We start from the raw sequence: 22,511 nt of genomic DNA on the forward strand, positions 1-22,511 counted from the left end.
GATCCGGATTTGGACTGGGGATGCTGCCCGCACAACGCAGAGTACTAAATGCTATACAGAGAAAGCAATCTTTCCACTCGCCCCGGGCCTGCACATACAGTGTCAACGGCAAGCTTCAGCTCAGTTCTCTCAAAGTCCCCCACCACCGCTTGCTCAGACAGTAGGGACTTTAAGCAACGGCCTCTGGTGGAACGGCAATGGCATTCTGTCGTTCTATTGCGCGCGCACGCGCGACATTAACTGCTACCTCGCGACGTTCTACTGTAACCGTCTACTACGGGAGAACAGCTGATTTGCCGTAGTCGTTACTACATGACAGATTAAGAAAGTTAATGTTATGTTTTAGGTTATGTGGCATTGTAATCGTTTCTGTATATCATTAAATGCCAAAAGCAACCCTTCTCTTGCTCAAAAATCACTTCCTTTTTTTGTATTTTGTTTGATGATTAAATTACCCCTACGCCGTCCTCTTTACTGTTGCTTAGTGATTTTTGCGCTCTTTAGCTACGGCAGTTAACGCTTACTTCCGGCTGCCGTTGCCGTTGCCGTTCCATCAGCAGCTGTTGCTTAAAGTCCCTAGTAACCAGTGTTGGGAAGGATACTTTCAAAACGTATTTCGTTACAGAATACAGAATACATGCCCAAAAATGTCATTTGTAACTTATTCCGTTACGTTACTCAATCTGAGTAACGTATTCTGAATACTTGGATTACTTCCACATTGAATTGCATTTTATAAGTGTTGGCCATCAAATCCTGCTTAATAAACAGGCCTGGTGATGCGGTGGTGATGCGTATGCCAATAAAGCACCTAAAAGCTGTCACAAAGAACCAGCAAAAGTAATAATTATGAATAGCCTATGTCAAATATAGAAAGGAGATATTTTAATTGTTTATTAATAAACAAGTGTTTTCTTTGTCAGTGTCGGTTACAAAGATGAAGTTGACGATGCTGACTCGTGATCTTCGCAGTAGCCTAGTGAACGCGCCAGAGAGAAATGCACATTTCATACGGATTACATGCAGAGAGCAGTTCTTTCGTGTTGAATTGTTCTGTTTAAAAGTAGACATGTCTGTGAGGCAAGTAGGGCCTTCTACCTTATACGCGCCCATTTCACACATACTCTGTGTGCAGTGCGTATGCGGTGCAGGAGCAGCACGCGCTGTAGTGCTTTCACATATGCTGCGTTTGCAGTGCGTAACTGATCCGTGGCTGTACCACAAACACATAGGCCTACACAATATTTGTATTTCAAATCCAGAAGTTATCAGCAACTTTTATTTTTAAAAAAGTTTTGTCACCGGTGCAATTCTCTTTGTAGCCTACACATATACACTCTTTAATAGACGTATTCAAGTTTAAACAATTTAAACAACGTATTAATCAATGCATTACTTCTATATAGATTATATATTAAGTTGTTCAAGCAAGTGGTAACATATTTAACTATGTAGGCTCCTTATATTAAAAATGCAAACATTTTAAATTAAAACTTAAAATTGACAAACACAGCCGACTATCATGCCTTTTCTTTTAGCATTTAAATTTAAATACAATAAATCTTGCATGCCACAAATAACTTGTTTTTCAACCTCCACGAATCAGACGAGTGTTGTTCATTATTTCGTCTTGTTTTCATTGCTTTACCCCGGTCTTAAAGTAAAAAGATGACTGTGAAAAAAAGCAGTACTTAATTAAAAACATTAATGGTGGTATTACTAAATTTAGTTTTATTTAATTTAATTAAATGCATTTATGGTTAAATTACTACATTTTCAGCTCAATCTGTGTTCATTTTGACCACGAAACATGTGCTGTCACTTTAATTCAGCGTTTGCAGCACAGCAGAAATAGACTCGGTGCGGAAACGATCGCTGCACTGCTGTAGCCTATACGCACCGCAACTGGAACGGATAAACGGACTGCAAACGCGTGCAGGGTGAAAGCTCTAAAAAACGAAAACGAAATTCACTTTAAAGAAAGGCTTTGTGTTTCTGTTTGAGGTCTCTGTGAAAGTTTTAAAGCAGTCTTTTAGTGCTGCTTTCAGAGCGCTCACGTCCGTAACGGAGAACTGTCACGACCATTGTTTTTTTCCTCATGAATGCGAATACGAAAAATTAAATAACATGAATATTTTATGTTCTGTGGAGAGCCTACCCTTCTTCATCCGGTGAGTAGTATTACTTTTGGTTTGCGCAGTGTAATTCACAGAATTACAAAAAAACAAAAAAAATGTTGCCACCTAAAAGTTAAAGATTTTTTTATTCCCTCATATTAAATATAAAACGCATGTAAACCGATATTTTTCTAATGTCTGGACTCCTTTATTAAGGGAGTATGGATAGACGGACGTTTCACTATTGTTATTAATTCATTTTCTGAGAATTTATATTTCAAGTTTTGACTGCAAATTTCACGTCCATAACGCTGGAATTGACCGATTAAAAAAAATTATCTTCAACTAGTTTTGTGGTGTAGGTCTACGTATTTGAAAAAAAATTACTTTAAGATGCTTCTTCAGGTTGGAGGTGGAGTCTTTGGACGCTGAAAGGAGGTTGGTTGCTGGCAAGCAGAGGTTGCACTGCAGTTATATTTCGTTCTCTTGTGAAATGCTAATGTGAATGTGAATTTCCAAGATAGAAACGTATTCTTGCCCTGGCTCTGTTGTTTCGGCTCCATCTCTACCTCTAGCTCCCGCTGCTCCTCTTCCGACTCCATTGTGACTGATCACGCAAACCACACATTTTTTTCGTTTTCATATTGGGGCTTCTGGGAAATGCATGGAGTTGCCTTAATTTATTTAGAGAGTGAATAAACTCGTGAAACAGAGAAGTATCGTCATGTAATAAATTGATTTCAACGATGTAACTGTATTCTAAATACCAACTATTTAAATTGTAACTGTAACGGAATACAGTTACTCATAATTTGTATTCTGAATACGTAATGCCGGTACATGTATTCCGTTACTCCCCAACACTGCTAGTAACCAAGAATTACATCTTATCTTGAAGAGGAAGACCATCTCCCTCAAAGGTTGGGAAGAGCACAGCAAGAGATTAGGGGAGGTCTGCAACAAACCTTCACCCGAACAGGGACTTGAACCCTGGACCCTCAGATTAAAAGTATGATGCTCTACCATTGGAGCTAACCGGGCTTTTGCCAGGGAACAGCCACCCTTGGGATATAACAGCACTTTCTCCTTAAAGTGTTCATGCTTTGTCAGCTTAAAGTTTGTGGCATTAAAGGATGAAGACCACAATTTATAAAGGGACGAGAGAGATAGGTTGCTCCTTCCAAAGCTAGGAACACTGACATTGAAAGAGTGATGATCTGGGCCTTTTGAAACGATGCCCACTTCAGGCTTGAAAAGAGCCCAATTTCCTTGTTAGAAAAAAAAGCAGCTTGTACAAAGATCCTGGATGTCACAACTCCTGTCGCAATCAGACAAAATGACAAGGAGCCACGTAGTCAGCAGGGTTGGAACCTGCGCGGGGAGACCCCAATGGTTTTCAAGGCCATCGCCTTAACTTCTCGGTCACGACTACTCTTGAAAGTGAATCAGTGATAGTGGTAATGAGTCACATGCTATTTTCTTTTCTGGAAGTGAGCAGCAGAGGACACCAGGGCCAACCATCAATGTGGATGTGAGCAGCAGAGGATGCACTCAGCTAACATATTGTGTTGGCAAAAAGGAGTTCAACGATGTCTTCACCTACACAAAAACCTGCTCACTTCAGGCTTGAAAAGAGATGTGGGTTGCCCAGTTTTCCATGTTAGAGGAAAAAAATGCAGCTCGTACAAAGATCCTGGATGTTACAGTTCCTGCCGGAAACAAACAAAGAGCCACGTAGTCGGCAGGGTTCGAACCTGAACGGGGAGACCCCAATGGATTTCAAGACCCAAGCAGGGACTTGAACCCTGAACCCTCAGATTAAAAGTCTGATGCTCTACCGACTGAGCTAGCCTTAGAGTTATGTTATCCTCAGCTTAAAGTTTGTGGCATTAACCCCTTACCAGACAGACCCAATTTTGGCAAGTGGGGCATACATTACATACCCAAAATAAAAAGTCATTCTGAATAGACACATAACCAACATATATTTAGAAAGCCAACTCTTGACAGTTTACAGTTCAAGACTCAGAATTAATCAGACTCTTATTAATATTGAGATATAAAAGCTGAAACATAAAAACAAATATATATATATTAAGAGTGTATGTATTAAATGTATAAACATATTATGTGAATGCAGTATAACAACTTATAACCACAACCACAGTGTAGCCACTGGTGTGGTCATGCTTCATTTCAAATCTGAGGATGATATCTCTAAATCTATGAATTGTATATACATTTTCTAAGATGATGTCAGGGGAGTTTTTTAGAGAAGGCTGATAAGATGCTAATCAAATATGTTATTGCCCATTTACAGTCTATGACTAATGTCTGGTGAGGAGAACCATTCATGCTTTATTGTAGTCAATGGACGAACCTTTGACATCTCTTTATTCTGGCATTATGGCTTGGCCATCTACGCTTTACATATTGCCTCACATTTACCCATTCATACACCGACGGCGGTATCAGCCATGCAAGGCGCCATCCAGCTCGTCAGGAGCAGCTGGGGTTAGGTGTCTTGCTCATGGACACCTCGACAGGTGGAACCGGGGATTGAACCACCAACCTTCCGGTTTGTAGACAACCTACATGAACCACTGAGCCACTCCAGTGTGAAACTGTCATCGGTGCAGTGTGCACACAGCAGCAACTGAACGTTACCCCAGATAGTCGTGCGGTGTGAAAAGAACAGTGACCCGACTACTCTGAAAATTGTGCAGTGTGAACTCGGCATTACAGGCATTCAGAACTCATTTGGTCGCAGGTAACTAAAGGGATCATCTGTTAATAGGCTTGAAGTTGCAACTTCCTAAAATGACCACTAGAAGACACAATTTCACTAAAATGCTTCAGAATGCAGAAGACTATTAGTCAATAGGCAATACTGGTTGAAACTTCACATCCTATAGCAATCAATAATAGAATTCTTCATCCAATCATGGCATTTTGATTCAGACGTTTCCATGTCAACAGCGAAATGAATCTGCATCAGTCAGGTGGTACAACTAGAGCACTGCAAGTTGTTTACATTCATTATCACTGTAATATTATGCATTGTAGACATGAGGCAATTTAGTGCAGTCTTTCATCTTGTGACACTTTACAGACTCTGCTGTGTGTTCAAGCGTTTTGAAGGCGGCGAGGCTTTGGAGGGTGGGATTTCATGCATTGATTCCAATGAGCCATTATGAGAGAGAACAGCCAAACTAACACTGGAATACAAAATCAAATTCCTTGTTTTCCCACTTAAAAAAAAAAAGAGAGGAAAATGGTCTTACAAGTGTGAGATTTATTTGGTGATAAACAGGGAAAACACACCATACATCCAATGGTTAAATCAGCACAGTTAACTGCATGCACAGCCACATTACTTATGGCCAGGACATTGCCCATAAGGGTAAGTTGGCGGTTCGGCTGCAGGCTTTCCTGGAGGCTTTCCTGGTGGTTCGGCTGCAGGCTTTCCTGGAGGCTTTGGAGGTTCGGCTGCAGGCTTTCCTGGAGGCTTTCCTGGTGGTTTGGCTTCAGGCTTTCCTGGAGGCTTCGGGGGTTCGGCTGCAGGCTTCACAGGAGGCTTCGGGGATTCAGCTGCAGGCTTCACCGGAGGCTTCGGGGGTTCGGCTGCAGGCTTCATTGGAGGCTTCGGGGGTTTGGCTGCAGGCGTCACTGGCAGTTCGTCTGAAGGCTCCGGAGGTTCGGTAGAAGGCTCCAGCTCAGGCAGTTCTGTAGAAGGCTCCGGTAGTTCGTTAGAAGGCTCTGGAGGTTCGGCTGCAGGCTTTCCTGGAGGTTCAGCTGCAGGCTTCCCTGGAGGCTTTCCTGGTGGTTCGGCTGCAGGCTTCCCTGGAGGCTTTCCTGGTGGCTTTCCTGGTGGTTCGGCTGCAGGCTTTCCTGGAGGCTTTCCTGGTGGTTCGGCTGCAGGCTTTCCTGGAGGTTTTCCTGGTGGTTTTCCTGGTGGTTCGGCTGCAGGCTTTCCTGGAGGCTTTCCTGGTGGTTCGGCTGCAGGCTTTCCTGGAGGCTTTCCTGGTGGTTCGGCTGCAGGCTTTCCTGGAGGCTTTCCTGGTGGTTCGGCTGCAGGCTTTCCTGGAGGCTTTCCTGGTGGTTCGGCTGCAGGCTTTCCTGGAGGCTTTCCTGGTGGTTCGGCTGCAGGCTTTCCTGGAGGCTTCGGGGGTTCGGCTGCAAGCGTCACTGGCAGTTCGTCTGAAGGCTCTGGAGGTTCGGTAGAAGGCTCCAGCTCAGGCAGTTCAGCAGAAGGCTCAGGCAGTTCTGTAGAAAGCTCCGGTAGTTCGTTAGAAGGCTCTGGAGGTTCGGCTGCAGGCTTTCCTGGAGGCTTTCCTGGTGGTTCGGCTGCAGGCTTCCCTGGAGGCTTTCCTGGTGGTTCGGCTGCAGGCTTCCCTGGAGGCTTTCCTGGTGGTTCGGCTGCAGGCTTTCCTGGAGGCTTTCCTGGTGGTTTTCCTGGTGGTTCGGCTGCAGGCTTTCCTGGAGGCTTTCCTGGTGGTTCGGCTGCAGGCTTCCCTGGAGGCTTCCGGGGTTCGGCTGCAGGCTTCCCTGGAGGGATCCAGATAGTCAACTTTAGTCAGTCTGTTTAGAGGCATTCAGTCTCAGATACAGCACAAAACCCAAATACCAAGTTTTACTCCTCTTAATTATTAATCATGATCGTATTAATAATTTTTCGTATTAATTTTGTAAAGCCATCCTGTACTTTAAACCGTGCTATTGGCTAAATAATTTTTACATTGAGAACGATTAATTATAAAACAAGACAAACTGAAATGAGGAAGCTGACCCAAACATTAATATAACAACAAATACCTGCAAATGGATCCATACACTGATGTCCACATCCATTGCAGCAGCATTTCTCATTGTTCGGACAGTCACTGTCATAGGAACACAACTCTGCACACATTCCTGCTCCAAAATTTGTACTTGGACACTCCCCTGGCTTTGCTGTTATAGAGACACATGACAGAGAAACCACATCACTGAATACTGAATGTCTCATACGCTGTATGAAAGAGAAAAAAAAAAAAAAAAAAAAAAATCGTAGGAGGATTTACCGGAATATTCAGTCCATCTACTTCATAGTTTCACGTTTAGTTCAATGTGTTACTTGCGGTTTCTTTGCAGTTATTTGTGAAACTTACTAGCAATTCCTGAGTGAAAACATTTTTTCAGGGTTTTTTTCTGCAAGACGTATAGCATGCATCAATAATTAAAACTCACTGAAAACAGGTGGCACACACGCGGACCCACAGGGAAATTGACAGCATTTGTGTCCTCCAGAGCAGTCTCTATCAGAAGTGCATCCTCGTCGGGAGGGCACGACCGTCAGCGTCGCCGGACACTGACCAGGCACTACAGAAGAGGATTCAAGAGGATCATTAGGGGAGACCAGGAAGTGCTGTAATAGTTTGCTTCAGCCTCACTTTATAATATTCACACATTTATCTGCTTCAATTCAAGTAGCTTAGAAATCTACCATTTTTCACTAAACTGCATCAATCGGTTTCAAAGACTGAGTGCAGATACAACCTACCCCACTGTAGTAGAGTGAATAATAGTGCAATGCTGATAGAAAGCATGGACATCAGTTAATATGTTGTATACAAATTTACTGGTGTACATCTTCAAAAATGATGCCATCCCCATGACCACCCTCTTTCTTTTAATGGCGGTTGGCAATGACCACCCTCATTTCCTTTTAAGCATTTTAATAAGCTACTCAACAGAAAACAAAACAAATATAGAAACCCACTATATATGTAAAATGCAGAGTTATCGGTTATAATTAGCTCCCCACGTTATATTGTAGGCTTATGCATTTCTTAAAACAAAAAAACCTTAAGCAAAAGTTTAAACTCAGGATTGATACAGTCCGGTAACAATTTTGCAGCCATATTGTAACACTAATGTTCGTGTTTAACAGTAAACAAAAATGCCTATTAGTGATTATATGGGTTAATTGTACAATGCATAAACTTATGACAGTTTGCATATTTACACTTTGCTTATTATTAAAACTAAACCAACATTCAAAGATGAACTTCCACTTGACGTCTGTACTGTATTTTTGTAAGCAGATGTGTCTGAAATCAAATTTTGTAAGGCACTTTATTTATGCACTTCTTCAGGCTGCGTAATGAAGCTAAAAGAACTTCTCACCTAGGACTCCAGCATCTGTTGCGCTCAAACAAGCAGACAGACACAATAAAACAGCACTAAACGAGCAGTACACTTGAGCTGTCATCCTCTCAACCTGCAAAAATCTCAAAATCAACTCTGCTGGAAGATGCACTGAATTAGTGAGTCAGGAGGGGCGGACAGCAAGGACCACAAAACTACAAAGAAAAATCCCTGTTGCTGCATCAAAATATCAGCTGAGTCCCAAACCAAACGCTATCAAAAGAGTTTAAAACACTTTTTGAAAATGCGTTTTTAAAGATCCAATTGGGGGTCTGGGTAACTCCAACCCTAATGAAATTCATTTGCCTGTAGCTTTCTAATATAGCCTAATCTTGAAGACCTTGATTAGCTTGTTCAGGTGTGTTTGATTAGGGTTGGATGTCGTAATAATGACCGTAATTAGGAGATGATTGATTGTTTTTATGGCAACACTATCAACGGCAAATTAATCTGCAGTGGTCAGGTGGTACAGCGATCACGTGGTACAAGTCGGAGTTCTACCACAAGTTACAAGTTGTAATTATGACTAAACTCCTACACCTAAACTCTCCAGGAAATGGATCTCTACTGGAGACTGGCATAAATCTGCATTGATCATCAAGAAACACGGGCATGTCTATTATTTGAATCTGAATTTTTCAATTGCTGATTGATTTGAATCCATGCAAGTAATTATGAATGAAAACAATGTTTCCAGCCACTGTAGTGAATATAGGGGAATACACAGCCACGGTTATATCATAGCCAATTTAATATTGGATGGTTTCATATGGATTGCATAATCAGATAATATTTGTTCACTCAAAGCTTTCTATAGACATATTTCTTATCGTGACCGAGGCAAGTAGCCTATAGAGCAGGGGTCAGCAACCTTTTTGTCATAAAGTGCCATTTTTAAGTTTCCGAGTTCATCACTGTGCCACAACACACACGTAGCCTATATATATATATATATATATATATATATATACACGCACACACTCATATAAATACACAAACATTTTACATTTTCATAATGGCTTACACAGAAATAGTACAGAAATTTAAATATTTCTCTTGAAATTTGTTTTAGATTTAGATAGACAATTTAATAGTATTTATAACTCCTAACTAGAGATGCACCGATTACAATTTTCTAGGCCGATTCCGATTTCCCATTGAGTTTGACCTGCCGATACCGATTTTAGCCGATTCCGATGTCATTTTTTCTAACCACTTTACAGCCCACACAAATATTTTTTTTCTATATATATTTTTTTTTCATAAAATACCATATCAAACTGAATAATAAAAACAAGTTTAAATGGGTACATTTTATGTAAATATTTTTGAGTCTTCATTTTCTTTTCTGACATAACCTAATCCAGTTCTTGTTAAAACACACTAGACATGAATGTGTTCTGTGCATTTTGGGCACTTTTGTTTGAAATCATATTTATTTTGTTCATCAAAAGTGTGCTTTCACTTTAATTGAGCGTGAGCAGCGCAGACAAAATAGACTCGCTTCATTGCTCCTGTGGGGCGCTCACGCGCTGCTCCTTGCCGCGGTGTGAATGCACTCATTGATTAACATGCACGGCGAAAAAAAAATATTACACGTGCACGTGTGATGCTGATGTTGCGCGATGTTAATCATGGGGAGCCCGAGTGCATTTGACCGGCATAAAATCGGCATATGGCCGATCACGTGAAAATCGGCCAATTCCGGTCACCAGCGGATCAATCGGTGCATCTCTACTCCTAACTTAATAAAATACGCTTTTTTTACTATGAGGAATTATTACATCAAAATGTAGATCTGTGTGCAGGTAGACTACTTTATCTGAATGAAATACATACACTTCTCTCGCATGTGTTGCTTGTGTGCCAGCGGGCACGCGTGCCTTACCCCTCATTTACACTGCACACATCTGCGGCGCATTACGGCTGCGACACGGCTACCGGAGCTGATCGCGCCCATTCTAGTCAATGCTTGTGTTTACACCGGCCGCGACGCGGCGCGTTTCAGAAGCTTCCCAGAAACGGCTCTCAGCGCCGCTTCGCTAAATATAGGCGCCTAGTCTATTTTTGACAGACGCGCGTCCAAGTCGCACCGGAAATACAAAATAAAAGTTAAAAAACACTGTCAATTTCAAAATAAACACCATGTGCAGACTCCCAATTGTATTGCACACCAATATATCCTTGGTAGAAAGCATAGACTGTAAGGTAGAAACCCCCAAAATCAAGAAAAACCACGTCGGACAGGCAAATCACGTGGTCTCACGCATCCAGTCGCTTCGCTTCTGAAATGCTTCTGGTGTGAGTTGGCACCGTGTGGTGGACGGAATAAAACCTTGTCGGAGCCGTAATGCGCCGCAGACGTGTGCAGTGTAAATGAGGGGTTAGGTTGCCGACCCCTGCCATAGAGTTTTGGTTAATTTCTGTGACGGAGACCGAGACGGCAGAAAGCGCACCCTGTTTGTTTTCTTTATTTTACAAAAGCACAACATTTAATTGTTATTGTGAGTGTACATAAATAACTAAAAGTTTGTTCGCGTTTGTCGAACGCTAATTTAACATGCCCGAAATAAAATCAGATTTTAGAAGAATTTGTAGCGCCACTCGGACAGGTGTGCCAACACTTATTTATAAACTAACGACGTCTTCACCTACACAAAAACCTGCTCACTTCAGGCTTGAACAGAGATGTGGGTTGCCCAATTTTCTGTGTTAGAGAAAAAAAGCAGCTCGTACAAAGCTCCTGGATGTCACAATTCCTGTCGCAAATAGACAAGGAGCCACGTAGTCGGCAGGGTTCGAACCTGCGCGGGGAGACCCCAATGGATTTCGAGTCCATCGCCTTAACCTCTCGGCCACGACTACTCCCGCCAGTGAGTCACATGCTATTTTCATTTCTGGATTTGAGCATCAGAGAACACCGGGGCCAACTATCAATGTGGATCAATGTGAGCAGCAGAGGATCAACCCGGCGAAAATATTGTGTTGGCAAAAAGGAGTTCAGCGACGTCTTCACCTACACGAAAAGACTGCCATGATCCGGATTTGGACTGGGGATGCTGCCCGCACAACGCAGAGTACTAAATGCTATACAGAGAAAGCAATCTTTCCACTCGCCCCGGGCCTGCACATACAGTGTCAACGGCAAGCTTCAGCTCAGTTCTCTCAAAGTCCCCCACCACCGCTTGCTCAGACAGTAGGGACTTTAAGCAACGGCCTCTGGTGGAACGGCAATGGCATTCTGTCGTTCTATTGCGCGCGCACGCGCGACATTAACTGCTACCTCGCGACGTTCTACTGTAACCGTCTACTACGGGAGAACAGCTGATTTGCCGTAGTCGTTACTACATGACAGATTAAGAAAGTTAATGTTATGTTTTAGGTTATGTGGCATTGTAATCGTTTCTGTATATCATTAAATGCCAAAAGCAACCCTTCTCTTGCTCAAAAATCACTTCCTTTTTTTGTATTTTGTTTGATGATTAAATTACCCCTACGCCGTCCTCTTTACTGTTGCTTAGTGATTTTTGCGCTCTTTAGCTACGGCAGTTAACGCTTACTTCCGGCTGCCGTTGCCGTTGCCGTTCCATCAGCAGCTGTTGCTTAAAGTCCCTAGTAACCAGTGTTGGGAAGGATACTTTCAAAACGTATTTCGTTACAGAATACAGAATACATGCCCAAAAATGTCATTTGTAACTTATTCCGTTACGTTACTCAATCTGAGTAACGTATTCTGAATACTTGGATTACTTCCACATTGAATTGCATTTTATAAGTGTTGGCCATCAAATCCTGCTTAATAAACAGGCCTGGTGATGCGGTGGTGATGCGTATGCCAATAAAGCACCTAAAAGCTGTCACAAAGAACCAGCAAAAGTAATAATTATGAATAGCCTATGTCAAATATAGAAAGGAGATATTTTAATTGTTTATTAATAAACAAGTGTTTTCTTTGTCAGTGTCGGTTACAAAGATGAAGTTGACGATGCTGACTCGTGATCTTCGCAGTAGCCTAGTGAACGCGCCAGAGAGAAATGCACATTTCATACGGATTACATGCAGAGAGCAGTTCTTTCGTGTTGAATTGTTCTGTTTAAAAGTAGACATGTCTGTGAGGCAAGTAGGGCCTTCTACCTTATACGCGCCCATTTCACACATACTCTGTGTGCAGTGCGTATGCGGTGCAGGAGCAGCACGCGCTGTAGTGCTTTCACATATGCTGCGTTTGCAGTGCGTAACTGATCCGTGGCTGTACCACAAACACATAGGCCTACACAATATTTGTATTTCAAATCCAGAAGTTATCAGCAACTTTTATTTTTAAAAAAGTTTTGTCACCGGTGCAATTCTCTTTGTAGCCTACACATATACACTCTTTAATAGACGTATTCAAGTTTAAACAATTTAAACAACGTATTAATCAATGCATTACTTCTATATAGATTATATATTAAGTTGTTCAAGCAAGTGGTAACATATTTAACTATGTAGGCTCCTTATATTAAAAATGCAAACATTTTAAATTAAAACTTAAAATTGACAAACACAGCCGACTATCATGCCTTTTCTTTTAGCATTTAAATTTAAATACAATAAATCTTGCATGCCACAAATAACTTGTTTTTCAACCTCCACGAATCAGACGAGTGTTGTTCATTATTTCGTCTTGTTTTCATTGCTTTACCCCGGTCTTAAAGTAAAAAGATGACTGTGAAAAAAAGCAGTACTTAATTAAAAACATTAATGGTGGTATTACTAAATTTAGTTTTATTTAATTTAATTAAATGCATTTATGGTTAAATTACTACATTTTCAGCTCAATCTGTGTTCATTTTGACCACGAAACATGTGCTGTCACTTTAATTCAGCGTTTGCAGCACAGCAGAAATAGACTCGGTGCGGAAACGATCGCTGCACTGCTGTAGCCTATACGCACCGCAACTGGAACGGATAAACGGACTGCAAACGCGTGCAGGGTGAAAGCTCTAAAAAACGAAAACGAAATTCACTTTAAAGAAAGGCTTTGTGTTTCTGTTTGAGGTCTCTGTGAAAGTTTTAAAGCAGTCTTTTAGTGCTGCTTTCAGAGCGCTCACGTCCGTAACGGAGAACTGTCACGACCATTGTTTTTTTCCTCATGAATGCGAATACGAAAAATTAAATAACATGAATATTTTAGGTTCTGTGGAGAGCCTACCCTTCTTCATCCGGTGAGTAGTATTACTTTTGGTTTGCGCAGTGTAATTCACAGAATTACAAAAAAACAAAAAAAATGTTGCCACCTAAAAGTTAAAGATTTTTTTATTCCCTCATATTAAATATAAAACGCATGTAGACCGATATTTTTCTAATGTCTGGACTCCTTTATTAAGGGAGTATGGATAAACGGACGTTTCACTATTGTTATTAATTCATTTTCTGAGAATTTATATTTCAAGTTTTGACTGCAAATTTCACGTCCATAACGCTGGAATTGACCGATTAAAAAAAATGATCTTCAACTAGTTTTGTGGTGTAGGTCTACGTATTTGAAAAAAACTTACTTTAAGATGTTTCTTCAGGTTGGAGGTGGAGTCTTTGGACGCTGAAAGGAGGTTGGTTGCTGGCAAGCAGAGGTTGCACTGCACAGTTATATTTCGTTCTCTTGTGAAATGCTAATGTGAATGTGAATTTCCAAGATAGAAACGTATTCTTGCCCTGGCTCTGTTGTTTCGGCTCCATCTCTACCTCTAGCTCGCGCTGCTCCTCTTCCGACTCCATTGTGACTGATCACGCAAACCACACATTTTTTTCGTTTTCATATTGGGGCATCTGGGAAATGCATGGAGTTGCCTTAATTTATTTAGAGAGTGAATAAACTCGTGAAACAGAGAAGTATCGTCATGTAATAAATTGATTTCAACGATGTAACTGTATTCTAAATACCAACTATTTAAATTGTAACTGTAACGGAATACAGTTACTCATAATTTGTATTCTGAATACGTAACGCCGGTACATGTATTCCGTTACTCCCCAACACTGCTAGTAACCAAGCATTACATCTTATCTTGAAGAGGAAGACCATCTCCCTCAAAGGTTGGGAAGAGCACAGCAAGAGATTAGGGGAGGTCTGCAACAAACCTTCACCCGAACAGGGACTTGAACCCTGGACCCTCAGATTAAAAGTATGATGCTCTACCATTGGAGCTAACCGGGCTTTTGCCAGGGAACAGCCACCCTTGGGATATAACAGCACTTTCTCCTTAAAGTGTTCATGCTTTGTCAGCTTAAAGTTTGTGGCATTAAAGGATGAAGACCACAATTTATAAAGGGACGAGAGAGATAGGTTGCTCCTTCCAAAGCTAGGAACACTGACATTGAAAGAGTGATGATCTGGGCCTTTTGAAACGATGCCCACTTCAGGCTTGAAAAGAGCCCAATTTCCTTGTTAGAAAAAAAAGCAGCTTGTACAAAGATCCTGGATGTCACAACTCCTGTCGCAATCAGACAAAATGACAAGGAGCCACGTAGTCAGCAGGGTTGGAACCTGCGCGGGGAGACCCCAATGGTTTTCAAGGCCATCGCCTTAACTTCTCGGTCACGACTACTCTTGAAAGTGAATCAGTGATAGTGGTAATGAGTCACATGCTATTTTCTTTTCTGGAAGTGAGCAGCAGAGGACACCAGGGCCAACCATCAATGTGGATGTGAGCAGCAGAGGATGCACTCAGCTAACATATTGTGTTGGCAAAAAGGAGTTCAACGATGTCTTCACCTACACAAAAACCTGCTCACTTCAGGCTTGAAAAGAGATGTGGGTTGCCCAGTTTTCCATGTTAGAGGAAAAAAATGCAGCTCGTACAAAGATCCTGGATGTTACAGTTCCTGCCGGAAACAGACAAAGAGCCACGTAGTCGGCAGGGTTCGAACCTGCGCGGGGAGACCCCAATGGATTTCAAGACCCAAGCAGGGACTTGAACCCTGAACCCTCAGATTAAAAGTCTGATGCTCTACCGACTGAGCTAGCCTTAGAGTTATGTTATCCTCAGCTTAAAGTTTGTGGCATTAACCCCTTACCAGACAGACCCAATTTTGGCAAGTGGGGCATACATTACATACCCAAAATAAAAAGTCATTCTGAATAGACACATAACCAACATATATTTAGAAAGCCAACTCTTGACAGTTTACAGTTCAAGACTCAGAATTAATCAGACTCTTATTAATATTGAGATATAAAAACTAAAAATATATATTAAGAGTGTATGTATTAAATGTATAAACATATTATGTGAATGCAGTATAACAACTTATAACCACAACCACAGTGTAGCCACTGGTGTGGTCATGCTTCATTTCAAATCTGAGGATGATATCTCTAAATCTATGAATTGTATATACATTTTCTAAGATGATGTCAGGGGAGTTTTTTAGAGAAGGCTGATAAGATGCTAATCAAATATGTTATTGCCCATTTACAGTCTATGACTAATGTCTGGTGAGGAGAACTGGCCCATTCATGCTTTATTGTAGTCAATGGACGAACCTTTGACATCTCTTTATTCTGGCATTATGGCTTGGCCATCTACGCTTTACATATTGCCTCACATTTACCCATTCATACACCGACGGCGGTATCAGCCATGCAAGGCGCCATCCAGCTCGTCAGGAGCAGCTGGGGTTAGGTGTCTTGCTCATGGACACCTCGACAGGTGTAACCGGGGATTGAACCACCAACCTTCCGGTTTGTAGACAACCTACATGAACCACTGAGCCACTCCAGTGTGAAACTGTCATCGGTGCAGTGTGCACACAGCAGCAACTGAACATTACCCCAGATAGTCGTGCGGTGTGAAAAGAACAGTGACCCGACTACTCTGAAAATTGTGCAGTGTGAACTCGGCATTACAGGCATTCAGAACTCATTTGGTCGCAGGTAACTAAAGGGATCATCTGTTAATAGGCTTGAAGTTGCAACTTCCTAAAATGACCACTAGAAGACACAATTTCACTAAAATGCTTCAGAATGCAGAAGACTATTAGTCAATAGGCAATACTGGTTGAAACTTCACATCCTATAGCAATCAATAATATAATTCTTCATCCAATCATGGCATTTTGATTCAGACGTTTCCATGTCAACAGCGAAATGAATCTGCATCAGTCAGGTGGTACAACTAGAGCACTGCAAGTTGTTTACATTCATTATCACTGTAATATTATGCATTGTAGACATGAGGCAATTTAGTGCAGTCTTTCATCTTGTGACACTTTACAGACTCTGCTGTGTGTTCTAGCGTTTTGAAGGCGGCGAGGCTTTGGAGGGTGGGATTTCATGCATTGATTCCAATGAGCCATTATGAGAGAGAACAGCCAAACTAACACTGGAATACAAAATCAAATTCCTTGTTTTCCCACTTAAAAAAAAAAAGAGAGGAAAATGGTCTTACAAGTGTGAGATTTATTTGGTGATAAACAGGGAAAACACACCATACATCCAATGGTTAAATCAGCACAGTTAACTGCATGCACAGCCACATTACTTATGGCCAGGACATTGCCCATAAGGGTAAGTTGGCGGTTCGGCTGCAGGCTTTCCTGGAGGCTTTCCTGGTGGTTCGGCTGCAGGCTTTCCTGGAGGCTTTGGAGGTTCGGCTGCAGGCTTTCCTGGAGGCTTTCCTGGTGGTTTGGCTGCAGGCTTTCCTGGAGGCTTCGGGGGTTCGGCTGCAGGCTTCACAGGAGGCTTCGGGGATTCAGCTGCAGGCTTCACCGGAGGCTTCGGGGGTTCGGCTGCAGGCTTCATTGGAGGCTTCGGGGGTTTGGCTGCAGGCGTCACTGGCAGTTCGTCTGAAGGCTCCGGAGGTTCGGTAGAAGGCTCCAGCTCAGGCAGTTCTGTAGAAGGCTCCGGTAGTTCGTTAGAAGGCTCTGGAGGTTCGGCTGCAGGCTTTCCTGGAGGTTCAGCTGCAGGCTTCCCTGGAGGCTTTCCTGGTGGTTCGGCTGCAGGCTTCCCTGGAGGCTTCCCTGGTGGCTTTCCTGGTGGTTCGGCTGCAGGCTTTCCTGGAGGCTTTCCTGGTGGTTCGGCTGCAGGCTTTCCTGGAGGTTTTCCTGGTGGTTCGGCTGCAGGCTTTCCTGGAGGCTTTCCTGGTGGTTCGGCTGCAGGCTTTCCTGGAGGCTTTCCTGGTGGTTCGGCTGCAGGCTTTCCTGGAGGCTTTCCTGGTGGTTCGGCTGCAGGCTTTCCTGGAGGCTTCGGGGGTTCGGCTGCAAGCGTCACTGGCAGTTCGTCTGAAGGCTCTGGAGGTTCGGTAGAAGGCTCCAGCTCAGGCAGTTCAGCAGAAGGCTCAGGCAGTTCTGTAGAAAGCTCCGGTAGTTCGTTAGAAGGCTCTGGAGGTTCGGCTGCAGGCTTTCCTGGAGGCTTTCCTGGTGGTTCGGCTGCAGGCTTCCCTGGAGGCTTTCCTGGTGGTTCGGCTGCAGGCTTCCCTGGAGGCTTTCCTGGTGGTTCGGCTGCAGGCTTCCCTGGAGGCTTTCCTGGTGGTTCGGCTGCAGGCTTTCCTGGAGGCTTTCCTGGTGGTTCGGCTGCAGGCTTCCCTGGAGGCTTTCCTGGTGGTTCGGCTGCAGGCTTCCCTGGAGGCTTTCCTGGTGGTTCGGCTGCAGGCTTTCCTGGTGGTTCGGCTGCAGGCTTTCCTGGAGGCTTTCCTGGTGGTTCGGCTGCAGGCTTCCCTGGAGGCTTCCGGGGTTCGGCTGCAGGCTTCCCTGGATGGATCCAGATAGTCAACTTTAGTCAGTCTGTTTAGAGGCATTCAGTCTCAGATACAGCACAAAACCCAAATACCAAGTTTTACTCCTCTTAATTATTAATCATGATCGTATTAATAATTTTTCGTATTAATTTTGTAAAGCCATCCTGTACTTTAAACCGTGCTATTGGCTAAATAATTTTTACATTGAGAACGATTAATTATAAAACAAGACAAACTGAAATGAGGAAGCTGACCCAAACATTAATATAACAACAAATACCTGCAAATGGATCCATACACTGATGTCCACATCCATTGCAGCAGCATTTCTCATTGTTCGGACAGTCACTGTCATAGGAACACAACTCTGCACACATTCCTGCTCCAAAATTTGTACTTGGACACTCCCCTGGCTTTGCTGTTATAGAGACACATGACAGAGAAACCACATCACTGAATACTGAATGTCTCATACGCTGTATGAAAAAAAAAAAAAAAAAATAATAATAATTCGTAGGAGGATTTACCGGAATATTCAGTCCATCTACTTCATAGTTTCACGTTTAGTTCAATGTGTTACTTGCGGTTTCTTTGCAGTTATTTGTGAAACTTACTAGCAATTCCTGAGTGAAAACATTTTTTCAGGGTTTTTTCTGGAAGACGTATAGCATGCATCAATTAAAACTCACTGAAAACAGGTGGCACACACGCGGACCCACAGGGAAATTGACAGCATTTGTGTCCTCCAGAGCAGTCTCTATCAGAAGTGCATCCTCGTCGGGAGGGCACGACCGTCAGCGTCGCCGGACACTGACCAGGCACTACAGAAGAGGATTCAAGAGGATCATTAGGGGAGACCAGGAAGTGCTGTAATAGTTTGCTTCAGCCTCACTTTATAATATTCACACATTTATCTGCTTCAACTCAAGTAGCTTAGAAATCTACCATTTTTCACTAAACTGCATCAATCGGTTTCAAAGACTGAGTGCAGATACAACCTACCCCACTGTAGTAGAGTGAATAATAGTGAAATGCTGATAGAAAGCATGGACATCAGTTAATATGTTGTATACAAATTTACTGGTGTACATCTTCAAAAATGATGCCATCCCCATGACCACCCTCTTTCTTTTAATGGCGGTTGGCAATGACCACCCTCATTTCCTTTTAAGCATTTTAATAAGCTACTCAACAGAAAACAAAACAAATATAGAAACCCACTATATATGTAAAATGCAGAGTTATCGGTTATAATTAGCTCCCCACGTTATATTGTAGGCTTATGCATTTCTTAAAACAAAAAAACCTTAAGCAAAAGTTTAAACTCAGGATTGATACAGTCCGGTAACAATTTTGCAGCCATATTATAACACTAATGTTCGTGTTTAACAGTAAACAAAAATGCCTATTAGTGATTATATGGGTTACTTGTACAATGCATAAACTTATGACAGTTTGCATATTTACACTTTGCTTATTATTAAAACTAAACCAACATTCAAAGATGAACTTCCACTTGACGTCTGTACTGTATTTTTGTAAGCAGATGTGTCTGAAATCAAATTTTGTAAGGCACTTTATTTATGCACTTCTTCAGGCTGCGTAATAAAGCTAAAAGAACTTCTCACCTAGGACTCCAGCATCTGTTGCGCTCAAACAAGCAGACAGACACAATAAAACAGCACTAAACGAGCAGTACACTTGAGCTGTCATCCTCTCAACCTGCAAAAATCTCAAAATCAACTCTGCTGGAAGATGCACTGAATTAGTGAGTCAGGAGGGGCGGACAGCAAGGACCACAAAACTACAAAGAAAAATCCCTGTTGCTGCATCAAAATATCAGCTGAGTCCCAAACCAAACGCTATCAGAAGAGTTTAAAACACTTTTTGAAAATGCGTTTTTAAAGATCCAATTGGGGGTCTGGGTAACTCCAACCCTAATGAAAATCATTTGCCTGTAGCTTTCTAATATAGCCTAATCTTGAAGACCTTGATTAGCTTGTTCAGGTGTGTTTGATTAGGGTTGGATGTCGTAATAATGACCGTAATTAGGAGATGATTGATTGTTTTTATGGCAACACTATCAACGGCAAATTAATCTGCAGTGGTCAGGTGGTACAGCGATCACGTGGTACAAGTCGGAGTTCTACCACAAGTTACAAGTTGTAATTATGACTAAACTCCTACACCTAAACTCTCCAGGAAATGGATCTCTACTGGAGACTGGCATAAATCTGCATTGATCATCAAGAAACACGGGCATGTCTATTATTTGAATCTGAATTTTTCAATTGCTGATTGATTTGAATCCATGCAAGTAATTATGAATGAAAACAATGTTTCCAGCCACTGTAGTGAATATAGGGGAATACACAGCCACGGTTATATCATAGCCAATTTAATATTGGATGGTTTCATATGGATTGCATAATCAGATAATATTTGTTCACTCAAAGCTTTCTATAGACATATTTCTTATCGTGACCGAGGCAAGTAGCCTATAGAGCAGGGGTCAGCAACCTTTTTGTCATAAAGTGCCATTTTTAAGTTTCCGAGTTCATCACTGTGCCACAACACACACATAGCCTATATATATATATATATATATATATATACACGCACACACTCATATAAATACACAAACATTTTACATTTTCATAATGGCTTACACAGAAATAGTACAGAAATTTAAATATTTCTCTTGAAATTTGTTTTAGATTTAGATAGACAATTTAATAGTATTTATAACTCCTAACTAGAGATGCACCGATTACAATTTTCTAGGCCGATTCCGATTTCCCATTGAGTTTGACCTGCCGATACCGATTTTAGCCGATTCCGATGTCATTTTTTCTAACCACTTTACAGCCCACACAAATATTTTTTTTTCTATATATATTTTTTTTTCATAAAATACCATATCAAACTGAATAATAAAAACAAGTTTAAATGGGTACATTTTATGTAAATATTTTTGAGTCTTCATTTTCTTTTCTGACATAACCTAATCCAGTTCTTGTTAAAACACACTAGACATGCACATTCTGTGCATTTTGGGCACTTTTGTTTGAAATCATATTTATTTTGTTCATCAAAAGTGTGCTTTCACTTTAATTGAGCGTGAGCAGCGCAGACAAAATAGACTCGCTTCATTGCTCCTGTGGGGCGCTCACGCGCTGCTCCTGCTCGCGGTGTGAATGCACTCATTGATTAACATGCACGGCGAAAAAAAAATATTACACGTGCACGTGTGATGCTGATGTTGCGCGATGTTAATCATGGGGAGCCCGAGTGCATTTGACCGGCATAAAATCGGCATATGTCAGCCATGACCGGCCGGTCGCCGGTCATGGCCGATCACGTGAAAATCGGCCAATTCCGGTCACCAGCGGATCAATCGGTGCATCTCTACTCCTAACTTAATAAAATACGCTTTTTTTACTATGAGGAATTATTACATCAAAATGTAGATCTGTGTGCAGGTAGACTACTTTATCTGAATGAAATACATACACTTCTCTCGCATGTGTTGCTTGTGTGCCAGCGGGCACGCGTGCCTTACCCCTCATTTACACTGCACACATCTGCGGCGCATTACGGCTGCGACACGGCTACCGGAGCTGATCGCGCCCATTCTAGTCAATGCTTGTGTTTACACCGGCCGCGACGCGGCGCGTTTCAGAAGCTTCCCAGAAACGGCTCTCCGCGCCGCTTCGCTAAATATAGGCGCCTAGTCTATTTTTGACGGACGCGCGTCCAAGTCGCACCGGAAATACAAAATAAAAGTTAAAAAACACTGTCAATTTCAAAATAAACACCATGTGCAGACTCCCAATTGTATTGCACACCAATTTATCCTTGGTAGAAAGCATAGACTGTAAGGTAGAAACCCCCAAAATCAAGAAAAACCACGTCGGACAGGCAAATCACGTGGTCTCACGCATCCAGTCGCTTCGCTTCTGAAATGCTCCTGGTGTGAGTTGGCACCGTGTGGTTGCAGACGTGTGCAGTGTAAATGAGGGGTTAGGTTGCCGACCCCTGCCATAGAGTTTTGGTTAATTTCTGTGACGGAGACCGAGACGGCAGAAAGCGCACCCTGTTTGTTTTCTTTATTTTACAAAAGCACAACATTTAATTGTTATTGTGAGTGTACATAAATAACTAAAAGTTTGTTCGCGTTTGTCGAACGCTAATTTAACATGCCCGAAATAAAATCAGATTTTAGAAGAATTTGTAGCGCCACTCGGACAGGTGTGCCAACACTTATTTATAAACTAACGACGTCTTCACCTACACAAAAACCTGCTCACTTCAGGCTTGAACAGAGATGTGGGTTGCCCAATTTTCTGTGTTAGAGAAAAAAAAGCAGCTCGTACAAAGCTCCTGGATGTCACAATTCCTGTCGCAAATAGACAAGGAGCCACGTAGTCGGCAGGGTTCGAACCTGTGCGGGGAGACCCCAATGGATTTCGAGTCCATCGCCTTAACC

General features: G+C 42.2%; 2 protein-coding genes across 4 annotated transcripts; both read right to left on the minus strand.

Annotated features, from left to right (window-relative positions):
• Positions 1-5,392: 5,392 nt before the first annotated feature.
• LOC311298517 (uncharacterized protein) lies at positions 5,393-8,668 on the minus strand. Its single transcript, XM_084421520.1, has 4 exons — positions 8,286-8,668; positions 7,347-7,478; positions 6,933-7,070; positions 5,393-6,665 (listed from the first exon to the last, which is right to left on the minus strand). The coding sequence occupies exons 1-4, from the start codon at positions 8,368-8,370 to the stop codon at positions 5,491-5,493; spliced, it is 1,530 nt and encodes a 509-aa protein (XP_084277646.1). The 5' UTR covers positions 8,371-8,668; the 3' UTR covers positions 5,393-5,490.
• An 8,058-nt stretch (positions 8,669-16,726) lies between these two features.
• LOC311298516 (uncharacterized protein) lies at positions 16,727-20,031 on the minus strand. Of its 3 annotated transcripts, none has more exons than XM_084421517.1 (4): positions 19,651-20,031; positions 18,712-18,843; positions 18,303-18,440; positions 16,727-18,035 (listed from the first exon to the last, which is right to left on the minus strand). In XM_084421517.1, the coding sequence occupies exons 1-4, from the start codon at positions 19,733-19,735 to the stop codon at positions 16,825-16,827; spliced, it is 1,566 nt and encodes a 521-aa protein (XP_084277643.1). In that variant the 5' UTR covers positions 19,736-20,031; the 3' UTR covers positions 16,727-16,824. The 3 variants fall into 3 exon arrangements, with proteins under 3 accessions (XP_084277643.1, XP_084277645.1, XP_084277644.1); XM_084421519.1 differs by having other exon boundaries at positions 16,727-17,870; positions 19,651-19,979; XM_084421518.1 differs by having other exon boundaries at positions 16,727-17,906; positions 19,651-19,979.
• Between the last annotated feature and the right edge of the window lie 2,480 nt (positions 20,032-22,511).

The sequence above is a fragment of the Rutilus rutilus genome (assembly GCF_951802725.1).
Source record: "Rutilus rutilus genome assembly, chromosome: 10".
In the NCBI taxonomy this organism is placed as follows: Eukaryota; Metazoa; Chordata; class Actinopteri; order Cypriniformes; family Leuciscidae; genus Rutilus; species Rutilus rutilus.

Coding starts and splice junctions, on each gene's coding strand:
- LOC311298516 (XM_084421517.1), bottom strand. CDS start 19,735: ATGACAGCTCAAGTGTACTGCTCGTTTAGTGCTGTTTTATTGTGTCTG. Junction 18,844..19,650: donor AACAGATGCTGGAGTCCTAG/GTGAGAAGTTCT, acceptor CCTCTTCTGTAG/TGCCTGGTCAGTGTCCGGCG. Junction 18,441..18,711: donor GTGTGTGCCACCTGTTTTCA/GTGAGTTTTAAT, acceptor TCTCTATAACAG/CAAAGCCAGGGGAGTGTCCA.
- LOC311298517 (XM_084421520.1), bottom strand. CDS start 8,370: ATGACAGCTCAAGTGTACTGCTCGTTTAGTGCTGTTTTATTGTGTCTG. Junction 7,071..7,346: donor GTGTGTGCCACCTGTTTTCA/GTGAGTTTTAAT, acceptor TCTCTATAACAG/CAAAGCCAGGGGAGTGTCCA. Junction 6,666..6,932: donor GTGTATGGATCCATTTGCAG/GTATTTGTTGTT, acceptor GGATCCCTCCAG/GGAAGCCTGCAGCCGAACCC.